This window comes from Octopus bimaculoides, chromosome 8, assembly GCF_001194135.2.
Source record: "Octopus bimaculoides isolate UCB-OBI-ISO-001 chromosome 8, ASM119413v2, whole genome shotgun sequence".
Classification (NCBI taxonomy): Eukaryota; Metazoa; Mollusca; class Cephalopoda; order Octopoda; family Octopodidae; genus Octopus; species Octopus bimaculoides.
Window position 1 is genome coordinate 1,601,652 of NC_068988.1, and position 12,169 is coordinate 1,613,820.

Here is a 12,169-nt window from a genome sequence, read left to right on the forward strand (position 1 = left end):
TATTATTATGGGTATTAGACAGTTACCCAGAATAACAAATTACTGGAGCAATCAGGAACCTTTTGGCGATGAATATATTTCCAGTATTATGAACGAGTACGATTCGTGAAGCTGAACCAATATTTACATGTGAGAGACACTAGCAGTACCCCAGTACGTGGAGAACTTTCAGACAAAAATTATGCAATAAAATTGATTAAGAACCCTTTCTTTAATTATGTTCCAAATATCACATTAATATGTTGATAAATAAAAAAGTTACAGGTGTTTAATGAGACTAGTCTAAATTCATGATTATTTTAGAATTTAATTGAAACTCATGAGGGGTGTATTTTGGCCAGAAATATAGTAACGAAAGGGTTAAGGAATTATTACATTGTTTTTGCACTAAAAATTATGCTTATGTAATTCAATTTTATAGGTGCAGGCATGGCTGTGTGGTAATAGAAGTTTGTTTTCCAACCATATGGTTTCAGGTTCTGTCCTACTGCATGGCACCTTGAGCAAGTATCTTCTAGAGCCTTGGGCCAACTAAATCATTGATTAGATTTGGTAGACGGAAATCGAAAGAACTCAACATCTATGCATGTATATATATATATCTTGTGGGTATTTGGTGACCTTGCTGGTGTCATGTAAAAAGCACCCACAACCCTATGTGAAGTGGTTGGCATTAGGAAAGGCATTCAGCTGTAGAAACCATACCAAAACAGACATTGAATCTGGCAGAGCCTTCTGGTTCATCTGTTCTTGTGAAACTGTCCAACCCATGCCAGCATAGAAAAAAAGAACATTAAGTGGTGATGATGATGATGTGTGTATTTGTGTCTCCTTGTCTTCACATCAGCTGATGACTGTCATTGAATGTCACTATTGTACACGTTGAGTTATTTATTTCAAGTCTTTCATGAAAAACATGTCCAGCCAAGGGAAAACATTACTTGGAAACAATCGAGGATTGTAGGCAGGAAAGGCACCCAGCTGCAGCAAATCTGCCTCAATGAATTTTCCTCTGACCCATGCAGGTATGGGAAAGCAGACATGATGATGATGATGATGGTAATTGTTAATCATTTAGTTTAATTGAAAGTTTTTACTTGTTTTTCTTTGGTTCAATGAATAATATTTACCAAACAAGTTTTTGGCACCATAGACTAAACCTATTTAATATTCTGTCAATGAATGCTTCCATTTTGAAGGCAATTTGGATATCGAGGCCTATTACCCCACCCAGACATCAGACGATGTTGATGGGTGGCGAGATGAGGTGAAACGGCGGCTAGACCAAGAGTCAGAATTCTTGGCACAGTTGAGGGCAAGGCGCCAGAAAGGTAGCAACAGCAGCAGTCGAAACCAAAGTGATTCAGAGACAGATCCGTGAGTGTTGTTCTTCCTGTTGTTGTTGTTGTTGTTGCAGGGAATAAAAACCTGATGATTAACTGATAAATATCTCCCTTTTATTGTTGTTTTGTTCTCTTGCAAAAAGAAGGATAGAACCGTTGTCATAGCAACTGTTCTCACCATAGTTGTTTTGCTGTTTGCTAGTGTTGTTGGTAACTAGTGAGAAATATTGATATTTTAGTAACTATTGTTATACTAAAATGTTACCCATCATACGATAGGCAAGTTTGGAAGGATAATTCAACATATTATTATTATTATTATTATTAAGGTAGCAAGATGGCAGAATCGTTAACATTCTGGGCAAAATGCTTAGCAGCGTTTTCATCCATCTTGATATTCTGAGTTCAAATTCTGCCAAGGTTGATTTTGCCTTTTATCCTTTCAGGGCTGATAACATAAGTACCAGTTGAGGACTGGGGGTTGATATAATTCACTTACTCCCTGCCCCGAAATTTCTGGCCTTGTAGCAAAATCTGAAACCATTATTATTATTATTATTACTATTATTAAGGTGGTGAGCTGGCAGAATCGATTGTATGCCGGGCAAAATGCTTAGCAGTATTTCGTCTGTCTTCAGGTTCTGAATTCAAATGCCACCAGAGTCAACTCTACCATTTATCCTTTCAGGATCAATAAATTAAGTACCAGTTGAAAACTGGGGTCAATATTGTAGCATACACTCAAATGAAATTTCTCTCCCTTTTATTATACATACATTCGAACGTAGCAAGTAACAGCTAGCTTTTGGCTGCTATTTGAGCCCTGTTATGTCCACTACTCTGATTGGTTGGTATTGATGCAACAGAGTAAGAGACAAATAGTGCCAATACCAACCAATCGGAGTAGTGGACACAACGGGGTCCAAATAGCAAGGTTATTGTAATCACTTGTCTGTCTGTGTGTTTGCAAAATTAATGGATAAAGGCTGAATGGATTTTCACCAAACTTGGCAGAAATACTCACTGGGTGTGTGGCTGGAAATGATGAAAATTTGCTTTGATTATCTTTAAACATACAGAAATACATACATAGATATGCAACTCTGTGTGTGTGTAGTGGTGGATTTGAGGGGGTTTGTTTATTTATGAGTTGATTTCTTAATTTTACCAGAGTATAAATACCTTGAACTTACAAATTGTGTGTGTGTGTGTATAGCATCCCTTTATTCATTGCCTGCCACCAAATCTAGTATGTGCACTTGATGCACAGATCCTGCATTTTTTTGTGTTAACACTATGCGATTTTAAGTGTGACTAGAGAAACCAACCAACCAATCAACATTTACATCAGCTATTACTATATAGAGTGTTTTTATTATTATTATGTAAGCAAGCTGGCAGAATCATTAGTCCACTGGGCAAAATGCTTTCTGGCATTTTGTCCATCTTTATGTTCTGAGTTCGAATTCCACCGAGGTTGACTTTGCCCTTCATCCTTTCAGGGTCAACAAAATAAGTACCAGTTGAATACTGGGGTTGACATTATCAACTTATTCCCTTCTTTGAAATTGCTGGCCTTGTGTCAAAATTTGAAACCATTATTATTAAGGTAGCAAACCGGCAGAATTCTTGGCATTTTGCCCATCCATACATTCTGAGTTTAAATTCCACCAAGAATGATTTTTACCTTTCATCCTTTTGGGGTTGATAAAATAAATACCAGTTGAATAATGGGTCAATGTAATCAGCTGTCCAACCCCCCGCTCCAAATTTCAGGCCTTGTGCCCATAGCAGGAAGGATGATCATAATTATATAGAGATTAATAGTGAAGGTGTGTGACCGAATGGTTAGAGTGTTAGTCTCACAATTGTAAGGCTGTGGGTTCAATTCCACGACTGGCACTTCATTTCACATTACTCCAGTTTTCTCAGCTAAAAATGTATGCCAGCCTCTTTCATTCTCTCTTCCTCCACCTTTCCCATCCTGGATGTTCCGCAGGACCAAGGGAGAGGTGGGGTGTCATCATCTGCTCATGACTACACAGGCACCCAAAACAATGAGGCATGGTACAAATGATCAGGGGTCACACCCACCTGTGGCCAAAATGTTTATTGTTACTTTGCTGTTGTCATGACAACTTTTCATATTTTGTGAGGACACATGGCTTAGTGGTTAGGGTATTCAGCTCATGATCGTAAGTTCAATTCCCAGTGACACCTTGTGTCCTTGAGCAAGACACTTTATTTCACCCTGCTCCAGTGGCAAAAATGAGTTGTACCAGTGATTCAAAGTGAGCAGCCATGTCACTGTGTCCTACTGAATCTACATGGAGGGTATGCACGTCTGTAGGTTACTCAGCCACTTGCATGTTAATTATTTCATGTGTAGGCGGCTCTGTCGACCAGATCAAACTGGGACACTCTTTGTCATAAATTATGGGGTGCCAGTTTTTTGGGGTCTACTGCTAGTGTCATAGCAACCATTGCACTAACTGTTAACCTGATAACTACCACAACATTGCTGTAGTTTGTACAATAGTTGCTGCCTGAGCTACATTGTCACCATGGAAACTGTTAAGAGAGATGTTGTCACGTACTGATACTATACTAACTCATTATATCATTCATAATAGTTGCTATGAAAATGGTTGTTATGGAAACTGAGCACTAATTGTTGCTGTGAATAAATATTGTCCAATTTTGCAAGAGTAATTATGTTCATAATGAACAAAGTGGTAGGCAGGTGGATAGGTATGCGGGTGGGCGTGTCAGTAGGTTGGCAGATAAATAAGTAGAAGGTATAGTGGGGCACACATACAGTTCTGGGTTCAGTTCCACTGCATGGCATCTTAGGTAAGTGTCTCCTATTATACCCTGAGCCAATATCTTCCGTGTGGATTTAAGACACAGAAACTGAAAGAAGCCTGGTGTATGTATGTGTGTTTTTATATCCATATGAAAAGAATTGATGCATAAACAATTAAAAATAGAAATCCCCAGTAATTAAGGGCTCAACAACAGATTGTTAAACTCCAAGATGTTATAATTTTGTAGTAAATCCTTGTGGAAAAAACTAGCATGGATATAAAGAATCAGCTGAAATGATCCTTACAAGCAGCATATCAAAATGGTGTGTGTGTATATCATCATCAGTTAACGTCCATTTTCCATTCTGGCATGGACTGGACGGTTCGACAGGTCTGGAGAGCCAGAAGGCTGCACCAGGCTCCAATCTGATCTAGCAATGTTTCTACATCTGGATGTCCTTCCTAATGCCAACCACTCCGAGAATGTAGTGGGTGCTTTTTACATGCCATCGGCACAGGAGCCAGTCAAGGGGAACTGGCATTGGCCACGTTCGGATAGTACTTTATATGTGCCACTGGCACAGGAGCCAGTCAAGGAGTACTGGCATCAGCCACATTTGGATGGTGCTTTTTACATGCCACTGGCAAGGGGCATCTGTGTGTTTACGCCTGGGGCCCACAGTTGAGAACCACTAGTCTAAATACCCCACTCCACCTTATAGTGGGATCAAACCAAAAATTCATAACATAACTGCTCACTACCTTAGCCATTACTCTGCTATCCTAAATGTGCTTTCTGTTATATTTCTCTCTCATGCTCGGTCTTTCCCCTTCAGATACATTCCCGATGACTGTGAATCTTATGGCCGTACAGAAGATGAAGCAAGTGTCCTTGTCACAGATGATGGTGAGTCCTATATCGGGACCAACGATGGCAGCCGTGCCCTTACAGACGACGATGATTCAGAACTCTATGATAATCATCCAAAAGTAAGTAAAATCTTTCCTATTCTCTATTTGATTACATTTTTCAGTTTTGCTGGTCGTAAAATTCCGTGTGGAGTTTCTTTCTGGTCTTTTTATTGTTTTTAGATAAACTCTTTCATGTTTGGAGTAAAGATTATTTGCCAACATAACATGGAAGTCCTGGTTTAGGACGAATGTTGCTGTAATTTAGCCCCAGGAAACATCGTCTCCAGCTGGCTATATGACACGATCTATGTCCTTATATTTTTGAACAAGGAAAAATATAAGGACACATCATGTCATATAGCCAGCTGGAGACGATGTCCCCTGGGGCTAAATTACAGCAACATTCGTCCTAAACCAGGACTTCCATGTCATGTTGGCAAACAATCTTTACTCTAAAGTACTGTTGCTGAATATCTCTCGTGAGATTTACAAATAGTAATTTTCTTTCATGTTTGTTGATTCCTTAATTGTAGTCTTTTGGCTCCATTCCTCTCTCTGCCGAACCCTTTCTGTGTTTTTATGTTGAGAAAAGAGGACGTAAGAAGTGATTAACATGATTAGAAGAGAATGGAATGACAGTCTTGTTGCAATGAGAGAGAGAGAGAGAGAGTAAAGGCAAGTAAGCAGGAGAGAGAAGGATAAGAGACTGAGTTGGAGAGAGAGAGAGAGAAAAGAGACTGAGTTGGAGAGAGAAGGAGAAAAGAGCAATAAAAACGTAGTGATGAAATTAATTAGAGGATTATTTTATTGTTCAAATTGTAACAACGAAGTAAGCAGCAGACATTGAGATGGTCTATTGTTTGTCTTTGGTAGCCATTGAAGACCACCAACTATTGTTTGTGTCATAAGAGAGCAACTACAGGTGTTTGTATTCATTGTATGATAACAATGTGTGTGTCTGCTGTGTTGCCCTCAAGTAATGTGTACCTAACAGACTTGCTTTAATAGCTACTCACTCATCGTCTGATTATCAAAGGCTCTCACACTTATAATCATACAACACGCACACACACAAGCTACACATTCTCCACTGTTATATTTTATTGATTAAGTATACTGTTGAAGACAGACTACTAATAATAGTGATGTAGATTTAAAACAATCCGTTTCTAACCATCTCATGAAAGAGCAGGTTTAGCAATTATTCAGTTCTGGTCAACACTGTTCTTATCTCAGTATTTTTAATATCCTCAATAAAATTTTCCTGTCTTCATTGGTTGGAATTAGTTCAAAGTAATATTCAGTTACATAGGAGCTTGATTAACACCCCTTAACCCTTTAGCATTTAAACTGGCCAAATCCAGCCCCAAATATTCTGTCTGTTTTGTGTCCAAACTAACCAGATCTAGCTTTTCACACCTACCCTACAATGTCATTCTAAAAATAGTCACTTCATTGACATCTCATAGCTACAATATAATGCCAGATTAATTTAAAACAATGTGAATAAAGAAGCATTATGTTTGACAGAGAAATCTGAACGCTAAAGGGTTCACTTTCATTTGACTGCATCAAACAAAATAACAGATGTGTGCCCCAGTTATCATCTCTGTCCTTGTATACTTCAGTCAGGAAACCTTCTCAGCTTCAAGAATGCCATCTTATAAACCAACATCAATTTATAAGTCGTATATAAGGTATGATATTGAAGTATATCTTACCAGATAGTTATATAATAGAGTTCAGTATCACATGATGTAACATGGGTGTATGATGAAGCTTATTTCTAATATAGAAGTTGAATTCTCATTTCTATGTTTATATACTCTGCCAGGAAACCATCCAAGCTTGGCACTCTGCCATTAAACAGTTCTGTGATGGTGTATTTGACTTCCACCATAAAAGTCTTAACTTCTGTCAAATGCTTCAGGGTTCTCTTCTTCTTCTCTCATTGATTGAAGACATCAAAGTATAAAATGATATTGGACTATTCTGTCCGCAGTTTGACATCGACCACGTTTTTTATTGGATATTGAAATGGGAAAGATACTATTAGACCTAGCATTGCATCTCTCTCCTCTCACCACACACATGGCGTGTGTGTGTGTGTACATGTAAAATTGTCAGATAATTGGACATATTTTAGCTCTCTCTCTCTCTCTCCCTCTACACACACACACATACATGTGTGTGTATGTATATTAATGTTTGCTTTTATGTAAAATTTTAAACACTCTCTCACACCAGGTCCCTGATTAACAACTTATGACTAATGTTTGATATGTTGTGCTACATACTGAATTACTATGAAATAGTAAATTATAATAAGATTTACTCATTTAGCTTCATAATTAAATATTGGTCATTATAAGTTTATACTAAGAAAAAAAAACAAATAATATTTTTCCCAACTGTATTTAATTAGTTTCTGAATTATTCTGTCTCATTAGTGAGTAATTTAATAATGGTTTCCATTAATTAGAGACAAACACCTATCTATAAGCTGAACGCAATATTTTAGTGTATTATAAGTTTACACCTTACAATTATCTAAGCTAATTTTAATTAATCATTGAGAAATTAGATTTCAATGTTATTGATTTCTAATGTTGGCACAAGTTTAAAGCTTTCTCTGTGCAGTATGGGTGATAGTATAGTGGTGGGGAGAAGCAAAGTAGTCAACTGAATTTAATCCTGTTTTGACCATGTAAGGATTTGAACCTAGAACTCTAGATACAAAATTGAAAACTGTCATGAATTCGCTCATTTTTTAGCATTCCTTTGTTTTTATCTTTCACTTGTTTCAGTCATCAGATTGCGACCAGGCTGGGGCACTGTCTTGAAGAATCTTTAGTCAAATGAATCAATCCCAGCACTTTGTTTTTTTAAAGCCTGGTGTTTATTCTATCAGTCTCTTTTTGCTGAACTGCTAAGTTATAGACATAAAAAGCAGTTGTAAAGTGGTGGTGGGGGACAAACACAGATGTGTGTGTGTATATATATATATATATGCGTGTATGTATGATATTTCCTCTACCAGATCCACAAGACTGATCTATCTTAGGCTATAGTAGAAGACACTTGCCCCAGGTGCCAAGCAGTGGGACTGAACCCTAAACCATGCAGTTGGGAAGCAAGCTTCTTACCACACAGCCATACTTACACCTGTTGGTCTTGAAGAATATTTAACATTGGACAAAATTTCTTCTGGTTCTGTATGTTCTGAGTTCAAATCTTACCAAGGTCGACAAAATCGGTACCAGCTAAGCTCTGCAATCAAATATTATCAATTAACCCCCTACCCCCAAAAGTACTGGCCTTGTGCCAAAATTTGAACCCATTATTATTAGCAGTCGTACTGTAATATCATGTAAGTCCATAATCTTTTGGTTCCGTTGAATGATATTTTGGGTTAAGAACATCTGCTCTTATCCTCCCTCCGGGCGTTCTTCATGTCTAAGATTCATGGGTCGAAAAAAGACAAAGAAAAAAAATACTTCTAAAGCTGGTGTATGCAGATATCCAAGTCATCTCCTCCACACACCAACCTCTACCTTTTCTGCTACGCTTCAATATTATTATTATTATTTCTCATAAGAAGGGCAGCGTCATTAGTCTGTTGGACGGAATGCTTGGTGGTATTTCACCCATCGCTACATTCTCGGTTCAAATTCCACCGAGGTCAACTTCGCTTCTCATCCTTCCGGGGTCAATAAATTAAGTACCAGTAAAATTCTGGGGTCGATTAGTTCCCTCCCCAAAAATATCAGGCCTTGTGCCTATAATAGACAGGATTATTTCCCCCATAAGGCAGTGAGCAGAATTGTTACAGCACCAGAAACATGCTTAGTGCCATTTCTTCTGAATTAAAATTCTGCCAAGGTCAACTTTGCCTTTTATCTTTTCAGGGTCATTACAATAAATACCAGTTAAATGCTGGGGGTCAATGTAATTAACTTATTGCTTCCCCTGAAATTGCTGGCCTTGTACCAAAATTTATAACCAATCTTATTTCTCACCCAACAATCCAGTTGTTTTACAATATTTCTATTGCTTTTCCGCCAAGGTTAACTTTGCCTTTCATCCTTTCGGGGTCGATTAATTAAGTACCAGTTGCATACCAGGGTTGATCTAATGAACTGGCCCCCTCCCACAAAAAAAACTTCAGGCCTTGTGCCTAGAGTAGAAAAGACTATTTCTATTGCTTTATACGGCTTAACATTGGACTAGCATCCTTCTCTTACCATTCCATTACAATATCACACACACACTATGTTCTCATGCAACCTTCAACCCTTTTTGAACTGGAAACTCCTTATTCTGACACAAGCTCCCTGTCTCTTTCAGTGTCCCTCTATCAGTATCACAGAAGTGTCTTGAATGAAGGACACTTGCTGCTATGTCCACAATAACCAACAAATTACTGTAAGTCTTATCTCTGAGTCAGACTTTGCGCCTGAGACACCATCACATTTTTAGTTACCAATAATAATAATAATTATTATTATTTTGCCCTTACCACTTTTCTTTTGTTCTGTATTTGACACAATCCCTTCAGCCTTTGGCACTAGGTTTCACTGAATTAGGGTTATTCCCAGTATTTTAACAACACTGTTCTATTCTATTTAATAGATGTCGTTTTTTTGCCCCCCACCCCACCCCCGCTCCTCTTTGTTCCACAGATATATATATATTCTCACCTGCAATCACTCCTTCTTTGTTTCAGACACATTGTCACTCATATACAGTCAGTCACCCTGTCTCATAGATATCTATTGTTATTTATGGCACTTCTGGTCTCTAATAAACATTTCGTTCACTTTGAAGATGATGTCAACCTCCAGTTCATTGAGAACTTACCTGTCATGCATGTTAAATCAACCTGTTTATGAATAATAATCTGTTTTTGCATGTTGATATAACCTCTTTGATGTTTTTTTTCCCTCTCAGATGTCTACAAATGAAAAGAAACTGTGATTACATACACACACACGCTACTGTTTGTTACTTCACATGTTATAGAGAATTTTCCTAAATATAAATAGGTGTGTATATATATATATATATATATATATATATATACACACACACACATTGATATTAACCAAATGGGAGATAAGCTATTTAGTAAATGTAGGAGAGTAAAATTGTATTTGATTGTAGGCATGTTCGTCCACATGTGAATGCTTCTCCAGGTTACACAGCAAAAGAGAACACGTTTCGTTAAACAAGGTCTGTGATCTGGCTGCATAAGAAACTTTGATAGCATCAGAGCAGGGGAAATAATTCTAGAATAGCTTGAACAGAGATTGACTAATGAATGGAATAAAATATACCAAAAGGTGAAGGCCAATGTCATAGGGTGCTAGTTAAATAGTGACGGTGCATGTGTGGGAGGGTGGAGTTTGAATCAATATATAAATTAAACACATTTAATTGAATAATACTTAATTGGTTGGTGATTGATAAACAACACAAGATAGAGAAGAGATCATCACAATATGATGTGATTAGGGGTGGCTGGCGAGTAGGGTTAAATCTTCATTTAATTGAAGATTTATTTACATAATAGAGTGATAATACCAGTGATTATTTTTTTCTGTTCTTGTTTCCAATGACCAGAAATGCATCCAACATTACATTTGCCTCTGCTAGAATGTGTTCTAGATATATACACACACATACTGTTTTTGAACAGCATCTCCATGTAGATACTGTCTGCAGATAAATACTGCTTATCAAGTATTTACATTGAGTATGGTACATATTTCTTTTACTTGTTTCAATCATTAGATTGGCCATACTGGAGGACTGAAATAGACCACAGTACTTTTTTTTTTCTTTGAAGCCCAGTATATATTCTTCTATCAATCTCTTTTGCTGAGCTCTCGAGTTATGGGGGAGATAAACAAACCAACACCAGTTGCCAAGTGGTGGTGACCACACACACACACGACAGGCTTCTTTTCCAGGGTGCCACACAATGAGACTGAACACACTCCCACACCTGCACCTATGTATCTTGTTTAATTCATTTGACTGCAGCTATGCTGTGGCACCACCTTGAAGAGTTTTAGTTGAAAAAAATCGACCCTAAGAGTTTTTTCTTTTTTTAAAGCCTAATATTTATTCTATTGGTCGCTTTTGCCAAACTGCTAAGTTAAAGGGGCATAAACACACCAACACTGTTGTCAGGCAATGGTGGTGGACTAACAGATATATATACACACACATGATGAGCTTCTTTCAGTTTTCATCTACCAACTCCACTCACAGGACCTTGGTCAGCCCAGGACTACTGTAGAAGACACTTGCCCAAGGTGCCATGCTGTGGGACTGAACTCAGAACCATGGGAAGTAAGCTTCTTACTACACAGCCATGCCTGCACCTATGTATATATATCATCATTTAACATCTGATCTGGTAAGGTTTCTACAGCTGGATGCCCTTCTTAATGCCAACCATTCTGAGAGTGTACTGGGTGCTTTTTACATGCCACCAGCATGGGGGCCAGTCAGGTGGCACTGGTATCAGCCACGACTATGATTTCACTTGACTCAATAGGTCTTCTCAAGTACAGCATATTGCCTGACAATTGAAGGGTACTTTTAAACAGGTTAGTTATGCAACACTAGCATCTGCCACAATCTCACTCGCTTTGCCAGGTCATATATATATATATATCATCATCGTTTAACGTCCGCTTTCCATGCTAGCATGGGTTGGACGATTTGACTGAGGACTGGTGAAACCAGATGCCTACACCAGGTTCCAATCTGATTTGGCAGAGTTTCTACAGCTGGATGCCCTTCCTAACGCCAACCACTCAGAGTGTAGTGGGTGCTTTTACGTGTCACCCGCACGAAGGTCATTCAGGCGGTACTGGCAACGATCTCGCTCGAAAATCCCACGAAGGCCAGCCCAGCGGCACTGGCAACGGTCACGCTCAAAATGGTGCATTTCATGTGCCACCCGCACAAGAGCCAGTCCTGGGGCACTGGCAACGATCTCACTCGAAAATCCTACAACGGCCCCGCACAAGAGCCAGTTCAGGGGCACTGGCAATGATCTCGCTCGAAAGATTTCATGTGTCGCCCGCACATGAT

The 12,169-nt window shown here is 38.5% G+C and overlaps 1 protein-coding gene and 1 long non-coding RNA gene across 4 annotated transcripts in view; one reads left to right on the forward strand and one right to left on the reverse strand.

Moving 5' to 3' along the window:
• The window catches only part of LOC106872656 (dystrobrevin beta), a 155,199-nt gene that overhangs the window by 137,933 nt on the left and 5,097 nt on the right, over nucleotides 1-12,169 (forward strand). For 2 of the 3 annotated variants that reach the window (XM_014919730.2, XM_052969920.1), the window contains 2 exons: nucleotides 1,200-1,377; nucleotides 4,987-5,140. In XM_014919730.2, coding sequence (XP_014775216.1) covers nucleotides 1,200-1,377; nucleotides 4,987-5,140 — 332 coding nt within the window. Of the gene's footprint in view, nucleotides 1-1,199; nucleotides 1,378-4,986; nucleotides 5,141-9,409; nucleotides 9,488-12,169 lie in introns of all 3 variants that reach the window. The other variant, XM_052969921.1, reaches the window with a different exon arrangement.
• LOC106872681 (uncharacterized) overlaps nucleotides 9,907-12,169 on the reverse strand; it is a 21,536-nt gene continuing 19,273 nt past the window's right edge. The window contains exon 4 of the long non-coding RNA XR_001409794.2: nucleotides 9,907-10,016. This is a non-coding gene — a long non-coding RNA (uncharacterized LOC106872681). The remainder of the gene's footprint in view (nucleotides 10,017-12,169) is intronic.